The sequence below is a fragment of the Pseudophryne corroboree genome, chromosome 11 (genome assembly GCF_028390025.1).
Source record: "Pseudophryne corroboree isolate aPseCor3 chromosome 11, aPseCor3.hap2, whole genome shotgun sequence".
Lineage (NCBI taxonomy): Eukaryota > Metazoa > Chordata > Amphibia > Anura > Myobatrachidae > Pseudophryne > Pseudophryne corroboree.
Window position 1 is genome coordinate 353,321,476 of NC_086454.1, and position 20,763 is coordinate 353,342,238.

A 20,763-nucleotide genomic window follows, 5' to 3' on the forward strand; every position below is an offset into this window, starting at 1 on the left:
TACAGTACTACAGAGGAGGTGGACAGGGGAATGGTACAGTACTACAGTGGAGGTGGACAGGGGAATGGTACAGTACTACAGAGGAGGTAGACAGGGGAATGGTACAGTACTACAGAGGAGGTAGACAGGGGATGGTACAGTACTACAGAGGAGGTAGACAGGGTAATGGTACAGTACTACAGAGGAGGTAGACAGGGGAATGGTACAGTACTACAGAGGAGGTAGACAGGGAATGGTACAGTACTACAGAGGAGGTAGACAGGGGAATGGTACAGTACTATAGAGGATGTAGACAGGGAATGGTACAGTACTGCAGAGGAGGTAGACAGGGGAATGGTACAGTACTACAGAGGAGGTAGAAAGGGCAATGGTACAGTACTACAGAGGAGGCAGACAGGGGAATGGTACAGTACTACAGAGGAGGTAGAAAGGGCAATGGTACAGTACTACAGAGGAGGCAGAAAGGGGAATGGTACAGTACTACAGAGGAGGTGGACAGGGGAATGGTACAGTACTACAGAGGAGGTGGAAAGGGAAATTGTACAGTACTGCAAAGGGGGAAGACAGGTCAATGGTACAGTACTATAGAGGAGGTAGAAAGAGGAATGGTACAGTACTACAGAGGAGGTGGACAGGGGAATGGTACAGTACTACAGTGGAGGTGGACAGGGGAATGGTACAGTACTACAGAGGAGGTAGACAGGGGAATGGTACAGTACTACAGAGGAGGTAGACAGGGGATGGTACAGTACTACAGAGGAGGTAGACAGGGGAATGGTACAGTACTACAGAGGAGGTAGACAGGGGAATGGTACAGTACTACAGAGGAGGTAGACAGGGAATGGTACAGTACTACAGAGGAGGTAGACAGGGGAATGGTACAGTACTATAGAGGATGTAGACAGGGGATGGTACAGTACTGCAGAGGAGGTAGACAGGGGAATGGTACAGTACTACAGAGGAGGTAGAAAGGGCAATGGTACAGTACTACAGAGGAGGCAGACAGGGGAATGGTACAGTACTACAGAGGAGGTAGAAAGGGCAATGGTACAGTACTACAGAGGAGGCAGAAAGGGGAATGGTACAGTACTACAGAGGAGGTGGAAAGGGAAATTGTACAGTACTGCAAAGGGGGAAGACAGGTCAATGGTACAGTACTATAGAGGAGGTAGAAAGAGGAATGGTACAGTACTACAGAGGAGGTAGAAAGGGGAATGGTACAGTACTACAGAGGAGGTAGAAAGGGAAATTGTACAGTACTGCAAAGGGGGAAGACAGGTCAATGGTACAGTACTATAGAGGAGGTAGACAGGGGAATGGTACAGTACTACAGAGGAGGTAGACAGGGGAATGGTACAGTACTACAGAGGAGGTGGACAGGGGAATGGTACAGTACTACAGTGGAGGTGGACAGGGGAATGGTACAGTACTACAGAGGAGGTAGACAGGGGAATGGTACAGTACTACAGAGGAGGTAGACAGGGGATGGTACAGTACTACAGAGGAGGTAGACAGGGTAATGGTACAGTACTACAGAGGAGGTAGACAGGGGAATGGTACAGTACTACAGAGGAGGTAGACAGGGAATGGTACAGTACTACAGAGGAGGTAGACAGGGGAATGGTACAGTACTATAGAGGATGTAGACAGGGGATGGTACAGTACTGCAGAGGAGGTAGACAGGGAATGGTACAGTACTACAGAGGAGGTAGACAGGGGAATGGTACAGTACTACAGAGGAGGTAGACAGGGGAATGGTACAGTACTACAGAGGAGGCAGACAGGGGAATGGTACAGTACTACAGGGGAGGTGGACAGGGGAATGGTACAGTACTACAGAGGAGGTAGACAGGGGAATGGTACAGTACTATAGAGGATGTAGACAGGGGATGGTACAGTACTGCAGAGGAGGTAGACAGGGGATGGTACAGTACTGTAGAGGAGGTAGAAAGGGGATGGTACAGTACTGTAGAGGAGGTAGACAGGGAATGGTACAGAGGGGATGGTACAGTACTACAGAGGAAGTGGAAAGAGGAATGGTACAGTACTACAGAGGAGGTAGACAGGGGAATGGTACAGTACTACAGAGGAGGTAGACAGGGGAATGGTACAGTACTATAGAGGAGGTAGAAAGGGGATGGTACAGTACTGTAGAGGAGGTAGACGGGGAATGGTACAGAGGGGATGGTACAGTACTACAGAGGAGGTGGAAAGAGGAATGGTACAGTACTACAGAGAGGAGGTAGACAGGGGAATGGTACAGTACTACAGAGGAGGTAGACAGGGGAATGGTACAGTACTGTAGAGGAGGTAGACAGGGAATGGTACAGTACTACAGAGGAGGTAGACAGGGGAATGGTACAGTACTACAGAGGAGGTAGACAGGGGAATGGTACAGTACTACAGAGGAGGTAGACAGGGGAATGGTACAGTACTACAGAGGAGGTAGACAGGGGAATGGTACAGTACTGTAGAGGAGGTAGACAGGGGAATGGTACAGTACTACAGAGGAGGTAGACAGGGGAATGGTACAGTACTACAGAGGAGGTAGACAGGGGAATGGTACAGTACTACAGAGGATGTAGACAGGGGATGGTACAGTACTGTAGAGGAGGTAGACAGGGAATGGTACAGTACTACAGAGGAGGTAGACAGGGAATGGTACAGTACTACAGAGGAGGTAGACAGGGGAATGGTACAGTACTACAGAGGAGGTAGACAGGGGAATGGTACAGTACTACAGAGGAGGTAGACAGGGGAATGGTACAGTACTACAGAGGAGGTAGACAGGGGAATGGTACAGTACTACAGAGAGGAGGTAGACAGGGGAATGGTACAGTACTACAGAGGAGGTAGACAGGGGAATGGTACAGTACTGTAGAGGAGGTAGACAGGGAATGGTACAGTACTACAGAGGAGGTAGACAGGGGAATGGTACAGTACTACAGAGGAGGTAGACAGGGGAATGGTACAGTACTACAGAGGAGGTAGACAGGGGAATGGTACAGTACTACAGAGGAGGTAGACAGGGGAATGGTACAGTACTGTAGAGGAGGTAGACAGGGGAATGGTACAGTACTACAGAGGAGGTAGACAGGGGAATGGTACAGTACTACAGAGGAGGTAGACAGGGGAATGGTACAGTACTACAGAGGATGTAGACAGGGGATGGTACAGTACTGTAGAGGAGGTAGACAGGGAATGGTACAGTACTACAGAGGAGGTAGACAGGGGAATGGTACAGTACTACAGAGGAGGTAGACAGGGGAATGGTACAGTACTACAGAGGATGTAGACAGGGGATGGTACAGTACTGTAGAGGAGGTAGACAGGGAATGGTACAGTACTATAGAGGAGGTAGAAAGAGGAATGGTACAGTACTACAGAGGAGGTAGACAGGGGAATGGTACAGTACTACAGAGGATGTAGACAGGGGATGGTACAGTACTACAGAGGAGGTAGGCAGGGGAATGGTACAGTACTACAGAGGAGGTAGACAGGTGAATGGTACAGTACTACAGAGGAGGTAGACAGGGGAATGGTACAGTACTGTAGAGGAGGTAGACAGGGGATGGTACAGTACTACAGAGGAGGCAGACAGGGGAATGGTACAGTACTACAGGGGAAGTGGACAGGGGAATGGTACAGTACTGTAGAGGAGGTAGACAGGGGATGGTACAGTACTGCAGAGGAGGTAGACAGGGGATGGTACAGTACTACAGAGGAGGTAGACAGGGGAATGGTACAGTACTGTAGAGGAGGTAGACAGGGAATGGTACAGTACTACAGAGGAGGTAGACAGGGGAATGGTACAGTACTGTAGAGGAGGTAGACAGGGGAATGGTACAGTACCTTGAGTCCTATTGGAGAAAGAGCGCTATATAAATAAAATTATTATTATTATTATTATTACTATAGAGGAGGTAGAAAGAGGAATGGTACAGTACTACAGAGGAGGTGGATAGATACAATTTAGAGCCTGTGTGTAATATGTTCCGTTGCTCAGGGTAACCTGCGGATGAGCTTCTGGACCTATGTGCTAATTATTTCCTCTCTCTGCAGAGTTACCACAAACAACAAGGTGCGCGATCAGGTTCTGCTGGAACTGAGTTACGTGAACTCAAACCTTCAGGTTCTCAAGGAGGAGCTGGAATCGCTGAACATATCGGTGGAGGTGTACCAGAACTCAGAGTAAGCCCTGGCGTTGTGTCTCAATACTCAGATCATTGTGTCAGTACGGTGCAGACCTACCTGCACAGCGTGTACCTTGCTAGAGATAAGGTGGAATGGGGCAGCAAAGATTCCACGAAAAGGGACGGACGCTAACGGATTCCAGCCCTACCTTTGTTTACCAAAGACGCATACCTTGCAGTGCTGATAATAGTGCTTAAGTCATTATATCTCTCCTCGCAGCTACTGTGTGAGCATCGGAATGTCTGCGCTGATAAGGACCGAGGCACTTAGTGGGCACAATGTTCTGTTTGTAATACATCGGAAATTACACGGGCGATAAAGTGCCAACCAATCAGCTCCTAACTGTCATTTTTCAAATATAGGGGCAGATGTATCAACCTGTAGAAGGCATAAGGAAGTGATAAACCAGTGATATGTGCAAGGTGATAAAGGCAGCAGCCAATCAGATCCTAACTGTTAATTTACATATTGGAGCTGATTGGCTGGTGCCTTTATCACCTTGCACGTATCACTGGTTTATCATTTCCTTATGCCTTCTCCAGGTTAATACATCTGCCCAATAGCTAGTAACATGGCAGTTAGGAGCTGATTGGTTGGTACTTTATCACCATGCAATTTATCACTCTCCAAGGCTTGATAAATTTGGGTCTATGTTCGCTGTGGGAAGAGAAACCACATCCATGTGGCGATCAGAGAGCTTCCTGCTATGTGTGTCAGCCATGTTGTATAGCCGGTCTGCACATAATCTTCTGAGAGAGTCCTGCGAAGCAGCTCATGACTGTGTTGTACTCTTGGGAGTCTGTCTGTGACGGCTGAAATAGAAGTGACAGCGGCCAAACCAAGGCTAACAGCTGGATGACATCTGTAGTTTGCTAAGACATTGGAGCGGAACAGTGCTGTGCAGTATTTATAAGCAACCGCCCATTCAGCCATTCTGCAGGAAAACAGTAGAGCATTGGAGACATAGGACCTCATTCTGAGTGGCACGCGGTGTCGGACGCAGTTGGGCGATCATTTTCTACTGTGTGTGCGTCTGAGTCACACTGTGCAAGCGCCCAGCGTACGTGCTCACAGAGGCGCTGTTGCCATTGAGACGCATGGTCTTAGGAATGCCTCAGAAATATTTTAAGCGTATGTGGGAGGTGTCTAAGTGAAGGCATGGAGATGGTCCGTCTTATGGGCGGTGTTATGGGAGTGTTGCTGGCGACTCTCCCTGCATAATCACTCACAATGTCTGATTTCACACTGACAGGGCCCTACGAATTTCCTTTCAATCTTATCTGTCACCTGGAGGCTTCATACTGTGGGTTGAGCCAACATCCATCTGAATAATCCCATACTGTGGCATGAGGCTCTTTATACTGTACCTCACGCCTCAATTCTGTCATAGTCACTCACATTGGAGGCCACACTCTGAATTTATTGGCTACATGCTGAGGAATACACTTTATGTAGTGCCCCCTCTTTATGTAGTGCCCCCCTTTTGTAGTCCCCCCACAACTTCATGTAGTGCCCACCGTTTGTAGTTGCCCCACTTTACGTAGTGCCCCCCATAGGATGTAGTGCCTTACTTTTATAGTTCCCCTACTTTATGTAGTACTGTCTCTTTATGTAGTGCCCCCCACATTATGTAGTGCCCACCATTTGTAGTTCCCCCACTTTATATAGTGTCCCCCACTCTATGTAGTGAGCCCCCACTTTATGTAGTGCACCATCTTTATGTAGTGCCCCCCACTTTATGTAATGCTTCCTCTTTATGTAGTGCCCCACACATTATATATTGGCCACCATTTTAGTTCCTCCCACTTTATATAGTGCCCCCCACTTTATGTAGTACTCCCTCTTTTCGTAGTGCCCCACACTTTATGTAGTGCCCCCCACTTTATGTAGTGCTCCATCTTTATGTAGCACTTCCTCTTTATGTAGTGCCCCACACATTATATATTGGTTACCATTTGTAGTTCCCCCCACTTTATATAGTGCCCCCCACTCTATGTAGTGAGCCCCCACTTTATGTAGTGCTCCTTCTTTATGTAGTGCCCCACACATTATATATTGGTTACCATTTGTAGTTCCCCCCACTTTATATAGTGCCCCCCACTCTATGTAGTGAGCCCCCACTTTATGTAGTGCTCCTTCTTTATGTAGTGCCCCACACATTATTTAGTGCCTACCACTTTATGTAGTGCTCCCTCTTTATGTAGTGCCCCCCACTTTATGTAGTGCTCCACACATTAGGTAGTGCTTCCATCTTTATGTAGTGCCCCCCACTTTATGTAGTACTCCCTCTTTTCATAGTGCCCCACACTTTATGTAGTGCCCCCCACTTTATGTAGTGCTCCATCTTTATGTAGCACTTCCTCTTTATGTAGTGCCCCACACATTATATATTGGCCACCATTTGTAGTGCCCCCCACTTTATATAGTGCCCCCCACTCTATGTAGTGAGCCCCCACTTTATGTAGTGCTCCTTCTTTATGTAGTGCCCCACACATTATGTAGTGCCTACCACTTTATGTAGTGCTCCCTCTTTATGTAGTGCCCCCTACTTTATTTAGTGTTCCCTCTTTATGTAGTGCCCCACACATTATGTAGTGCTCCCTCTTTATGTAGTGCCCCCCACTTTATTTAGTGTTCCCTCTTTATGTAGTGCCCCACACATTATGTAGTGCTCCATCTTTATGTAGTGCCCCCCACTTTATGTAGTGCTTCCTCTTTATGTAGTGCTTCCTCTTTATGTAGTGCCCCACACATTATATAGTGGCCACCATTTGTATTTCCCCTCACTTTATGTAGTGCTTCCGTCTTTACAAACTGTGCTCAATATATAATGGAACGCCTGCCATATGCAATATATGTTCTACTTTGTAAAAGAACCCATGTAAATTGTTCTGTAAAATCAGGGACCCCCAGCATTGCTTGATATGACCACTTAGTTCATTATAACATGCAGGAGAATGGAGATCACTACCTCTATTCACGTGTATGGAGCCGACCCCTCTTCTTACCCCTGTTCCCATTCTGCATTTTATCACCAAAATTACAGATCACTGATTACGTATTATTTAGAATTCCTTTCATGTCTTATATGTATCCGATATGTTATATGCTATTTATTGTAGTCCTCAGTGTTACCTGTGTTTTGCTTCAGGTAAAATCATTGTGTGATGTATTTCTGGAAGGTGTAGAACAGAGTAGGAATTGCAGTTTTCGGGAAGGGTCTGTGCTTAGTAATGTGTACAGAATGCAGGCCTGTATCCTGATTACTGGGTGTGTGAGGTATTGCTGAGGTAATAGCTGACTGATAACACATGACCTGTGTTTACTATGGCCGCTTGCTCCCATAATCCCCTGCTGTAGAACACTCCCTATCTTACTCCCGCTGCAAATATGCAAACTCATTAGGTCATGACATATTCTGCAGTCTGAGGACACCTGACAGCTGTCTCTGTGGTATTGTGCTGTCTCTGTGGTATTATGCTGTCTCTGTGGTATTGTGCTGTCTCTGCACTTTAACTGCAGATAACATGATTGTAAAGCGCTTGTGGGAGCCTTATCTTATTACTATTAATATCCCTGTCTGTCTGGGCATGCTTGGATCTGTAGTTCCACAGCAGATGGAGATATGTAAGCCCTGTGCTGCGTGTTATGGATATGGGACTCGGGGTCGACCAGTGTCTAGGTCGACACACATTATGTCGACGCCTATTGGTTGACAGTGAGTAGGTCGACACAGGAAATAGGTAGACACGACCAATAGGTCGACATGGAAACGGTCGACATAAGTTTTTTTGGTGTTTTTCTCTTCATAAAGTGACCGGGAACCACATTTACTGCACCGTGTCCCCTCGCCGCGCTCGGCACAGGTTACCGTTCCCAATTGTAGTCCACGTGGATGGTAAAATATGAAAAAGTTAAAAAAAAAAATAATTGAAAACCATGTCGACCTTTTTGCCTAATGGCAGTGTCGACCTTTTTCTGGTGTCGGCCTAGTCACTGCTGACCAATAGGCGTCGGCCTAAGTGCTGTCGACCCAGAGTCCGGATACCTGTGTTACTGCAACCCAGCCTAGGGTGTTAGCCTCCTGTTCTGTACAGACGGAGACCTGATATTTTGCCGCACCATATAGGTGTTCAGTCCTCCATTACTACCCATAATGCTTTGCACACGCGGGACTGCATTGCACACATTCAGCGACTGTCTGTTACTGCTATACCATGTCCCCACCTTGTATGACTCTAATGCATTATGTATTTTAGGCAGAGTTACAGCATCCCCCTCATCCCCCTGGGCCTCAAAGAGACGAAGGACGTCGATTTCACCACTGGGTTCAAGGTAACAGAACATTTCCCATTGCACCCGCCTCTGATGTAAGGAAACGTCTCTTGTGTGCTGTCTGTGGTCAGAATATGGGAGATAGTGAGGCTCCAGGAGCCTCCTTAGTGTCCTCTCAGTATTACTTTCCAAGTTACAGTGGTAAAAATCCAATTAGAATACAAAGGTGAAATCCTTCCCGTAGTAACAAGACGATTTGTCACTGTTATGAATGTTTATGGGCAGGTTTTCATACCTGATGTTTGATATTGCATGTATACAACCGCAGCGCCATCCAGGCAACCGTGGCCTTGATTGGTCTGTTCATGCAGTTATCGTCCAACCACATCGTCCGTCCATACTGACTGACACCTGAGAGACCTAATCAGACGATGATCGTTATTGGGGTCTTTATTGATTCACAGGGAAATGGAGATTATGGGGGTCATTCCGAATTGTTCGCTCGCTAGCAGTTTTTAGCAGCCGTGCAAACGCTATGCCGCCTCCCACTGGTAGTGTATTTTAGCAGAAGTGCGAACGAAAGTATCGCAGAGCGACTACGAAAAAAAAGTGTGCAGTTTCAGAGTAGCTCCAGACCTACTCAGCGCTTGCGATCACTTCAGACTGTTCGTTAACGAGGTCCTCCCTCGCCTGGACTGTTCAGACGAGGGAGGGGGTCATTTAACGATATTGAGTGTACACACTAGACGAGATAGTTAAAGATATCGCTCAGAATGGCCCTTCTGAGCGATATCGTTAACTTTCTCATCTAGCGTGTATGGGGCTTAAAGGTGCATACACACTTCCTGATAAAATGAGCGGCGATGCTTCCTGAGTGACGACGCTCATTTTCTCAGCAAGTATGTATGCCGCCGTCGCCTACCAGCGAAGCGCTACACCACGGTCGTTAACGACCCTCGCTGTCAGACATGCAGGCAGCTCAATCTGGACTGTCGTCCAAGAGTTGCCCGCACGGCTCGGCTGCTGCGTGACGTCACTGAGCAATATGAACGTCCTATCGCTGTGTGCGTATGTCTGGCCGCTGGCCGCCCGGCCCGGGAGGGGGGAAACACTAGGTGATGTCGCTCATAGAGCATAACCATCACTAGGCTGAATCAGGCCAGGTTGGTGATACTATAGCAGGGAGACTCACATCGAGGGTTCCCCTGTATAATGTCAACTAGACCCAGATTGGTCGGTCCAGGGCTGGGATCCCCCAAAAAAGGGGTCAGCAGCTAATTTTTTGGGGGCTGGCTTGGTGGTGGTCTTGCAGCAGTTTTGTGGCGGGTAATAAACCCGCCACTTATTAAATCCAGGGTCTTTATACTTATAATGTTATGTGATAATGAACCAATGTTCTGTTCTGAAGTGTGGTTCCACGTTGGTTTGGGCTTTAGTAAATCGGTGGATTGTAAAACCGCCAGAAAACCCAAAAACCGACACTTAGTAAATACACCCTTCCGTCTTCCGTCTCCTGACCACGTCAAGGAGCTTTATACAGCACTGTGGAGTAGAGGCAATGTCTTCAGTATTTATTTCCAAAACACCAAATGATTGCACTGTACAAATATTTATCTGATACAGAAGGAGCCACACTCATCTAGCCTTCTCTGCTGCACCTAGTTGCACCATGGTTTGTTAGCATAAACCTTTCATCTACTGTTCTCAGCTGCAATACAATACATTCATTCTGACCCGTTCGCTCGCTGTGTTTTAACGCAGCAGAGCGAACGGGTCCCTTATGCGACAGGCAGAGGCGATCGTTGGGTGGGAGGGGGCGGAACAGCGGCGTTTGGCCGCCGTTTCGTGGGTTTGGTCTGGCCAACGCAGGCGTGGCCGGATCGAACAGGGGGCGGGCCGCAACGGCTGCGTGACGTCACACGCAGCCGCAGCGGGCCGGGGAGCGATGAGTAGCTCCCGGCCAGCACGCTAAAGCTGCGCTGGCCGGGAGCTACTCTTGCAGTGCAAAGGCATCGCCGCTCTGCGATGCCTTTGCACTTCTGCGTGGGGGGGCCGGACTGACATGCGGGGCGGACTAGCAGGGTGCTGGGCGTCCCCCCGCATGTCAGTGTGAATGATCGTAGCTGTGCTAAATTTAGCACAGCTACGATCAACTCGGAATGACCCCCCTAAATCATTACAGCAGAGGATTAAATCTGACTGCCCTGGCTCAATTAATTCTATTAAAAGTCCAAGATAAAGATGGCTCCATCTGTATTACTAAATATTCCTTCTTCGTGATGTCTCGTGACATGAATAATCGGTATCAGTGAGATCTAAATTTAGAATAAGGATCATGGTCTATATTTAGAAGACGTAATGTTCCCTCTGCATTGATTCACATGAGACACCGGGGAACCTCGGCTTGTGGCGTATTATCATGATCTGAGTCACTGAGTCTCTCCCTGCAGTAGCGTCAGGACGTGGGACAAATCCTCAGCGGACCCCACCCTTGTTATTCCCTCCCTTCTATTTGCTTGGATTATTCATGCAGGACAGAGAGCGCTAGCTCTGACTAATGCGGAGAACACTCTGGATTCCTTCCGGAGTCTGTATCTTAATGTATGTAGATGCCATAAATCACATTTATCTGTAATCATTTGCAATGAAGAGATCTGTGTGATTGGCGTAGTAAGATGGCTACCACGCTGCCACTGCGGAAAATGTTTTATTAATAATATGTGATAATAAGGTGGTTCTGTAAGATGCTATTATCACATCTTCTGCTTCTTTGTAGGAGATATTTGAGCATATTAAAGTTCTTCCGATATAAGTTTAAATATGGCAGCTGGGACTTGCAGCCATTGGCGAGATCTTGGCGAGTCTGACAGTTGTTTTAAAGGGCCAATCATTTAAAAGGCAAAGTCAGATTGGTTTAGCCATTCGAGTGAATGGCCGATATACCACAAGGTGGTCTGCAGGTGTGTTCACACAATATGTCGGAACGTCGTTCACCGACCTATTGCGGCGGTCCTGCAGCACAGCCGGTGACCGATATATCTGCAGCTATCTTGGCGCTTCTGTCTGTGTGTATCGGTGGTCCGCCGCCCGCCCGTACACTTGCCGCAGGGGCTGGCGTCACAGCTGGCACATTCAAACGCCCGCCCAGCTGGGTGTCCTGACCGACCCATCGAGCGCCCGACCGGTACGTGTCTATACCATGAGTCTTCAATCTGCGGCCCTCCAGCTGCGGTGGAACTACACGTCCCAGCATGCCCTGTCTCAATTTTAGCATACCTTAATAGCAAAACTGTGGCAGGGCATGCTGGGATGTGTAGTTCCACAGCAGCTGGAGGGCCGCATGTTGAAGACCCATGGTCTATACTGAATTGGCCGCATGTAGTGATAGAAAATAATTTTGTTTTTTAACAAAAATATAAAGGACTAAGAAAATAGAATAAATCTTACTAGTAAATGTAAATACTTCTGCAGACTAGCCATTCAATGTAACATAACACTGATACAGTGATTACTCTGCATAGCAATAAGTGGAACATGCAGGATACACTGTCCCACACGGCAACCAATCAGATCTCGCCATTTTCTTATGCATGTTAAAAAGGAAGTATCCCAACATGTTACTTTGGCCAAGCAAACGGCATGGCAGCTTCCACTTGTATCTGACGGACTCTCTGCTGCCTTACAGGACTTCATATTGGAACATTACAGCGAGGACGGAGCGGAGTATGAGAACGAGCTGGCGGACCTGATGGACCTCAGACAGGTATTTATGGCGGGGAGTGCAGTGATGTCATCAGCTTTATGTTGTATATTACATTGTAACTGTGTCTTAGCGGCGAGTTTGCAGTTATTTGGCAAAGGTATATATCATGGGTATTCAACCTGCGGCCCTCCAGCTGCTGTGGAACTACACATCCCAGCATACCCTGCCTCAGTTTTAGCATGCCTTACTGTGGCAGACAATGCTGGGGTGTGTAGTTCCCCAGCAGCTGGTGGGCCGCAGGTTGAAGACTCTTGGTATATATCATCTAAAGCCCAGATGTAGAACATTTTATAGGTCCAGACAGGTTAGGATGCAAAACATTTGTATGGCGCAGTATGTGACGTTGCAGGGTATGTCGGTTTACTACAGCCAGGTCTGCCATATATACTTGTTGGCCAGGATGGCTCTCACCAGGAGGGAGCACCGCTTGGCTCAGCTACTCACAAATGTATCCGCCTGGGGGCCCGCAGCTGCCCAATACTGGGGAAAGGCTCTCGGTAAATGGCCCTGGCCTTGTCTTTTGGTCTGAGCATCAGGTTCTGGGCTTCGTCAGAGAACATCTCCTGTACGTTGTCGTGGCTTAGATGTGCAGTGGACAGTGTCATGATGACCGCAGAGCAAGTTTTTCCCTTTGCCAGGGGCTCCCGGAACGCTAGATGCATGCGGGCCTCAGGAATTCTTTGCAGCAGATAGTGGCCGGGCAGGTTCTGCAGATTCCATGAACAATGCCTAACGTGCTGGCTGCCCGGCCTCTCCTTCAGCCTGCTGGCCTGCAGCCCGGTACACAGCAAGGGGTGAGAGGTGGGAAACGCTGTAGTCAGTGGACGTACGGTGTGGGAGGCAGGAGCAGGGAAGGGAAACATGGGTACTACAAACAGGTGGGAGTTGTGGCTTTGGGTGTCCTGATTGGAGACGAGAGCAGGTAGCATTAATCTGCCAGAATTCTAATACTTTCCAGCAGCTAAGGGGTTACTTAATAATCTCACAGAGACATATACACTGTGTATACCAGCCGCAGAGAAAGGTATTTCAGCTGAGAAAGAAAGTCTCCAGTGGAAACACTGGTTTTATAAATGGGAAACGCTTACGGCAGGACCGGACACATCAGATAGAGAACACTTCAAAGGCTGGAGCTCGAATATATCTTCTTCTTCTAGTATTTGTAAAACGACAGATGAAATTCCTTAGCTGCAAAGTAACAGAAGCATTTAGAAAATCTGGCACAAAGGCAAAAGTGGTTGTTGCTAAGAGCAACCATTCAAAATCTGTAATTTTTCATGTAGAAAATGACATCAAACAGGTTGCTAAGGGCAACGCCACCTTTATCTTGTGCTCCCTTTCTTTTTTTTCTTCTTCAGAAATGTCCCCCATATGTGTGAGGCTATCATCCTAATGAATGTTCCAGCCTCTGGCAATTGTCTCAGGGGGACATTTACTAAGCAGTGATAAGAGTGGAAAAGTGAGCCAGTGGAGAAGTTGCCCATGGCAACCAATCAGCACTGAAGTAACATCTATAATTTGCATACTATAAAATGATACAGAGCTGCTGATTGGTTGATGGGGCATTTTCTCCACTGGCTCACTTCTCCGCTCTTATCACTGCTTAGTAAATGTCCCCCTTAGATCAGTGTGGAGTAACAGGTGGCCCAGGGGCTGCATACGTTGCCCCCCTCCCCCTCCCCCAAAGACTTGAAATACAGCCCCCTTGTTTGTTATAGCTTGTACTAGTTACCAGCCCGTCAAAATTATAAAACAACATGAAGAGACGTTAGCGCCGGAGGCTGTGCGCGCGCCTGATCGGTGCAACACTTGAATTGCTCCATTGAGCGCCATCTAGTCGGCGCCGGCGCTCAAAACACTTGAAATCCCCCCATAGAGGTGAGGAGCAGCGTTAGGCTTTTATTATGTAGGATATGATGTCTCTTTCATCAATTAAATCTATTTATTTGTGTTACTGCTCAGATTAAAAGTAATGTGCGCCACTTTTAAAGCTTACTGGGCCACCCAATGCGGGCCCTGAAAAGTATCCCAGTGGGGTACATTTACTAAGCAGTGATAAGAGCGGAGAAGTTAGCCAGTGGAGAAGTTGCCCATGGCAACCAATCAGCACGGAAGAAACATCTATAATTTGCATACCATAAAATGATACAGAGCTGCTGATTGGTTGATGGGGCAACTTCTCCATTGGCTCACTTCTCCACTGTTATCGGTGCTTAGTAAATGTCCCCCTTAGTCACTGCTTCACTACAGTCCTCATGCCTGTGATGTGACAGTTAGGAGCTGATTGGTTGGTACTTTATCTCTCTCCACGGCTTAGTACACCAATCTCTTTGACTGTACTTTATTCTTGGTAACATTAACTGTCATGTATATTTCGGAGGTAAAGGAAAGTAATAGCGGTTGCTCTTGTCGGTCTGGTGACCGGTACACTCCAGGTTACACGTGTCGCCCGGTCTGTCGGTGCCTCGTGACCAGTCATTGCTTGTTGCAGTACGCAGCAGAGTGTGGCGTTGCTAAACCTTGTCGTGTCTTTGTCCGCAGGCCTGCCGCACCCCCACTAGAGATGACGCCGGGATAGAGTTGTTGGTGAGTTATTTCCAACAACTCGGGTTTGTGGAGAACCGGTTCTTTCCGTCCAGCAGACACATGGGCATTCTGTTCACATGGTAAGTGCCTCCCACCGTCTCAAGATGGCAACTGATGCGGGTCACACAAACTGAGACCGCAGTGATCTGATTTGCTGTCACCTCGCTATCACCGCCCCTGTGTATGGATCCATCCAATCCACACAGAGCAAGTCTGTCTAGCGTTCAGTCATTCTGTGTCCTCTCTGTTGGAGGAGCTCCTAACATGGCGGCCTGACAGAGAGCAGTATACATATTTACTGAGGTGTGACCACTGAGTTTATTTCATGCATGTTATTATTATCCTTTATTTATCCGCAAGGGATCTGCAGCGCCCAGTTACAGAGTACATAAACAACCAAAAACAAGAAAACAGTGACTTACAGTTGATGACAATATAGGACAAGTACAGGGTATATAAACATAGCTGCATCAGCAGATGACACTGACATAAGTTTCAGGGTGGCAGAGAACCAAGGGATTTGGTACCATCAAAGGGAGTATTGAAAAGAAGATAGGTTAAGTAAGAGAAGTAAAAGCACATGAGGGAGGAGGGCCCTGCTCGTGAAAGTTACTTTCTAAAGGGGAGAGTCACACAGACGGGTCACACAGATGGGGTAAAAACAGTGAGCGTGGGCCCTAGAGGGTTTAGGATGAGAGTTGGCTGGGTTTGGTGAAGAAGTGGGTCTTGATAGCCCGTTTAAAGTTTTGTAGAGAGGTGGAGAGTCTGAGGGGGAGAGGTAGGGAATTCCAGAGAAAGGGAGCAGCACGTGAGAAATCTTGGAGGTAGGAGTGGGAGGAAGTAATCAGAAGACAGGCGAGTCGGCGAGCATTAGCAGAGCGACGAGGACGGGTGGGAGTGTTAAGGGAGATAAGGACAGAGATGTAGATGGGAGAGGAGTGGGTGTAAGAGAGTGTGAGAAGCTTGGATTCTGAAAGGGAAGGGGAGCCAGTGAAGGGCTTGTAGGAGAGGGGAGGTGAACGTAGTACGTTTGGTGAGGAATATGAGCCGGGCAGCAGCATTGAGGATAGATTGGAGTGGAGAGAAGTGTATGTCAGGGAGTCCAGTCAGGAGGAGATTACAGTAGTCCAGTCTGGAGATGACCAGTGAGTGGATGAGGGTCTTAGTGGCGTCCAGGGTGAGAAAGGGTTTGATCCTGGAAATATTTTTGAGATGAAAATGACAGGTTTGTGAGAGGTGCTGAATGTGAGGTGTGAAGGAGAGGGAGGAGTCAAGGATTACGCCAATAATGCATATTCATTATAGTAATACACAGCCGATGCTATTATTATCAACCTTTATACATACAATACGTCAAGCTCTACTTGCTATCTTGTCTCTACTTCATCCATTTCAGTGGATCTGTTGAGTAATCCAATGAAAAGGAAAGCTTACATTAATGACGTATCTTGAGTTACATATGATAAATTTGTAAGCATTAGGTAGGACACATGCCAGTATACATTTCTAGATGAATGGATAGGGCGGGGAGATTATTTGCCTTATTGTATTACTTTCGGAAAATATGTAGTATTACAGAGCGACATGAATTTAGTTGCACCTGTCATTTGCAATACAGTGGGGAGCAGCCATTTTGTCACCTCACAATTTAGTATATCTGAGCTGTAATGGAGGCAGCCATTCTGAAGCAATAAGTGAAGCCTATCAATCCCTAGGAAACTCTGATATCACTAAGGCATGAGATTGCACCCTCTTTGTGCCCTGAACCGATTTGTGTGAGACTGCAGCTTATCCAATCACCGGAATCCAGTGATCTCACTGTGGCATACTGGCCTTCAGCCATTGTTTCAGCTGGAGCGTTATTCATGAGATGTCCGCCCATAAACTCGTTCCTAGCACACTGATAATGGACGTCATGAATATTGTCTCAAAGCACAAAATGGCCGCCGGTTCTCATACCTTAGGCATGGCCCTGTTTTTTGCAGTTCCATGAAGACGCAGTCTAGTCTCTAATCAAGTAACGTTCCGAATTTTCTTTCCATTTAGGTACGACTCCTTTACTGGTGTTCCTGTCAGCCAGCCGAACATCTCGCTGGAGAAGGCCAGCATTTTGTTTAACATCAGTGCCCTCTACACGCAGATCGGAACTCGCTGTAACCGTCAGACAAAAACTGGTCTGGAGGAGGCCGTCACCATGTTTCAGAAAGCTGCAGGTAATGGTGGAATGGTGCATAGACGCAATGTGACCGTGGTGTAATGGGGATTGCATAAACGTGCGAGAACCTGTCACAGTTGGGTTTGGTATTTGGTCACCTATGTGCAAACAAAATGGAGGATTTTCTAAGATGCCTACGCTGGGGGCGGAGCATAGAAAACTTCAACTCTCTGTACGCAACAGCGGGGACACAAGTGCAATTTAGTTCCACCAGTAAAGTAGTGTTAAAGAAACTACCAAGCAAATGAATAACTGCTTTCCCCTGCAGCGCCATATGACTGGGAAATGATGTCACATCACTGCTGCGTTTGGGGTTTCTGGCTGAGTGAATACGGTGGTTAATGATTAATGTCCTATTCTCTAGATTGTTCTCGGTATTTGATAATCTGTTCCTAGTAAGCACAGCCAATATTCTGTTGGGTCTATTCCGTCATGGGTAATATGACAGCATTTAAATGTCGGCAACTGCGCCCTGAGTTACCTGTAATCTGCCGCTACCTCGTGCATTTAATTTGATGCTCGAATTAACCCCTGTGATTTTTAATAGCTTATTTAATACCAGTATACCAAAATACAAACATGCGGGTGACCGATAGTAGCCAATGAGGTATTGGCTTTGACCAGTGTTAGACGTTTAACCATTGTCCTTCCTGGGTTAGTGATCAGACAGCTGCCGTTCTGCTATTGGTCCAGGGGTTACGATTCATTATTTCATATGGGAGTCTCCGTTAAATAACGATATAGATTTAATTTGAACCAGTATTAAGTGAACGTTGTGTTCCCGGCCTGCCTTATTTATTAACATTTAATTATACAGCGCAAGCATATTCTGTTGCGCTTTAACGAGCAGACAGAGAGGTAAGAGGGACCTATACAATCTATAGGATAAAAGACGCCTAATCCCAGAGGCTACGTATCACATATTGTATATACTGGTCTAGGCAGACAGTATGGGTAATGGGCCTAATTCAGACCCGATCGCAGCAGCAAAATCTTTCTCTAATGGGCAAAACCATGTGCACTGCAGGTGGGGCAGATGTAACATGTGCAGAGAGAGTTAGATTTGGGTGGGTTATGTTGTTTCTGTGCAGGGTAAATACTGGCTGCTTTGTTTTTACACTGCAATTCAGATTTCAGTTTGAACACACCCCACCCAAATCTAACTCTCTCTGCACATGTTACATCTGCCCCACCTGCAGTGCACATGGTTTTGCCCATTAGAGGAAAATGTTGCTGTTGCGATCAGGTATGAATTAGGCCCAATAAGAGCTCGGAGCGCTGTATGACCCAGTCATACAGCAGTATGAGATTTGTTATGGTACCCATACACTTGTGCGATGCCTCGCGACGCAACATCGCAGGGCATCGCACCGGCAGTTCAGGTGCGATGAAAGTGATTACTATGTGATCATGCGATAGATCGCATGGTAATCACGTGATCGACATGTCACAAACCACATGCGATCGCACTGCGATTGTAGAAATATTAAGTGCAGCACATACTATCTTGAGACGCGACATTTGAGCAGCGTGCCCACGCTACGCGTCTCGAGGTACCTAAAATGTGCATACAATCCTTCAATTTCTCTCACAGATGAGGTCGTAATCGAAGGATAGCACCAATTATCTCACAAGTGTTTGGGCACCATTAGAAAGAGAGCAGATGTGAGATTTATTGCATGGCCCGTGTAGGGGGGTTATTGTTCCTGGGTGCAGTGATACGCCACAAAAGCGACACATTCTATTCTCTCCATGCGTTGTGTATGAGACGTTATATAACTATAATGTGAGTGATACATGGTAATGATCTGTCACAGCCCGCCCCGCGCTCTCCCGTAGGGGAAGACGACAACGCAGACTGGTTTCTACTTGTTGTTTCTCTGTTTGAAATAGTGTAGCCTTGAAGCGCAGGTGGTTACAGGTGTTTACCTGGCTGAGATGTGGATAATGTAGAAGTAATGGGGAATAGACATATACAGCAACTAGCGAGTGCACAATCCGGCTTTATACTATCACCCGAATCCAGACAATCAGTTCTTATCAGCTCTGGAGCTTTGTGTTTGTTTCTGTCCTGCTGGTTAATGATTGTGTGTCCGACCTCTACGCCTTCCTTCTGCTCCCTGCTCTACTAAATGGACGGACATACTGGGCCTCACTTACTGGACCATAGACGAGTGGAGCACCTCTGTACATTGCACAATGCATGGAGGTGACCTAAAGTCACAGCATAACGTTGACTAAAGAACGGTCGGGTGGATTGGACGGGTTTGATAAGCAAACAATCCAGACCATTTCTCAGCACAGCAATTAAACCCCTTAGAGTGTAGCTACAGCATGCCCCTAACCCCTTAGAGTTTAGCACAGCGTGCCCCTAACCCCTTAGAGTTTAGCACAGCGTGCCCCTAACCCCTTAGATTTTAGCACAGCGTGCCCCTAACCCCTTAGATTTTAGCACAGCGTGCCCCTAACCCCTTAGAGTTTAGCACAGCGTGCCCCTAACCCCTTAGAGTCTAGCACTGCGTGCCCCTAACCCCTTAGAGTTTAGCACAGCGTGCCCCTAACCCCTTAGAGTTTAGCACAGCGTGCCCCTAACCCTTAGAGATTAGCACAGCGAGCCCCTAACCCCTTAGATTTTAGCACAGCGTGCCCCTAACCCCTTAGAGTTTAGCACAGCGTGCCCCTAACCCCTTAGAGTCTAGCACTGCATGCCCCTAACCCCTTAGAGTTTAGCACAGCGTGCCCCTAACCCCTTAGAGTTTAGCACAGCGTGCCCCTAAGCCCTTAGAGTTTAGCACAGCGTGCCCCTAACCCCTTAGCGTTTAGCACAGCGTGCCCCTAACCCCTTAGAGTCTAGCACTGCGTGCCCCTAACCCCTTAGAGTTTAGCACAGCGTGCCCCTAACCCCTTAGAGTTTAGCACAGCGTGCCCCCAACCCCTTAGAGTTTAGCACAGCGTGCCCCCAACCCCTTAGAGTTTAGCACAGCGTGCCCCTAACCCTTAGAGTTTAGCACAGCGAGCCCCTAACCCCTTAGAGTTTAGCACAGCGTGCCCCTAACCCCTTAGAGTTTAGCACAGCGTGCCCCTAACCCCTTAGAGTTTAGCACAGCGTGCCCCTAACCCCTTAGAGTTTAGCACAGCGTGCCCCTAACCCCTTAGAGTTTAGCACAGCGTGCCCCTAACCCCTTAGAGTTTAGCACAGCGTGCCCCTAACCCCTTAGAGATTAGCACAGCGTGCCCCTAACCCCTTAGAGTTTAGCACAGCGTGCCCCTAACCCCTTAGAGTTTAGAACAGCGTGCCCCTAACCCTTAGAGATTAGCACAGCGTGCCCCTAACCCTTAGAGATTAGCACAGCGTGCCCCTAACCCCTTAGAGTTTAGCACAGCGTGCCCCTAACCCCTTAGAGTTTAGCACAGCGTGCCCCTAACCCCTTAGAGTTTAGCACAGCGTGCCCCTAACCCCTTAGAGTTTAGCACAGCGTGCCCCTAACCCCTTAGAGATTAGCACAGCGTGCCCCTAACCCCTTAGAGTTTAGCACAGCGTGCCCCTAACCCCTTAGAGTTTAGAACAGCGTGCCCCTAACCCTTAGAGATTAGCACAGCGTGCCCCTAACCCTTAGAGATTAGCACAGCGTGCCCCTAACCCTTAGAGATTAGAACAGCGTGCCCCTAAATCCTTAGAGATTAGCACAGCGTGCCCCTAACCCTTAGAGTTTAGCACAGCGTGCCCCTA

General features: G+C 47.7%; 1 protein-coding gene across 2 annotated transcripts in view; it reads left to right on the forward strand.

Moving 5' to 3' along the window:
- The window catches only part of RHPN2 (rhophilin Rho GTPase binding protein 2), a 46,289-nt gene that overhangs the window by 4,741 nt on the left and 20,785 nt on the right, over positions 1-20,763 (forward strand). The window contains exons 2-6 of one of the 2 annotated variants that reach the window (XM_063945995.1): positions 4,063-4,191; positions 8,454-8,529; positions 12,155-12,232; positions 14,774-14,898; positions 16,865-17,031. In XM_063945995.1, coding sequence (XP_063802065.1) covers positions 4,063-4,191; positions 8,454-8,529; positions 12,155-12,232; positions 14,774-14,898; positions 16,865-17,031 — 575 coding nt within the window. Of the gene's footprint in view, positions 1-4,062; positions 4,192-7,587; positions 7,648-8,453; positions 8,530-12,154; positions 12,233-14,773; positions 14,899-16,864; positions 17,032-20,763 lie in introns of those variants that run through there. The other variant, XM_063945996.1, reaches the window with a different exon arrangement.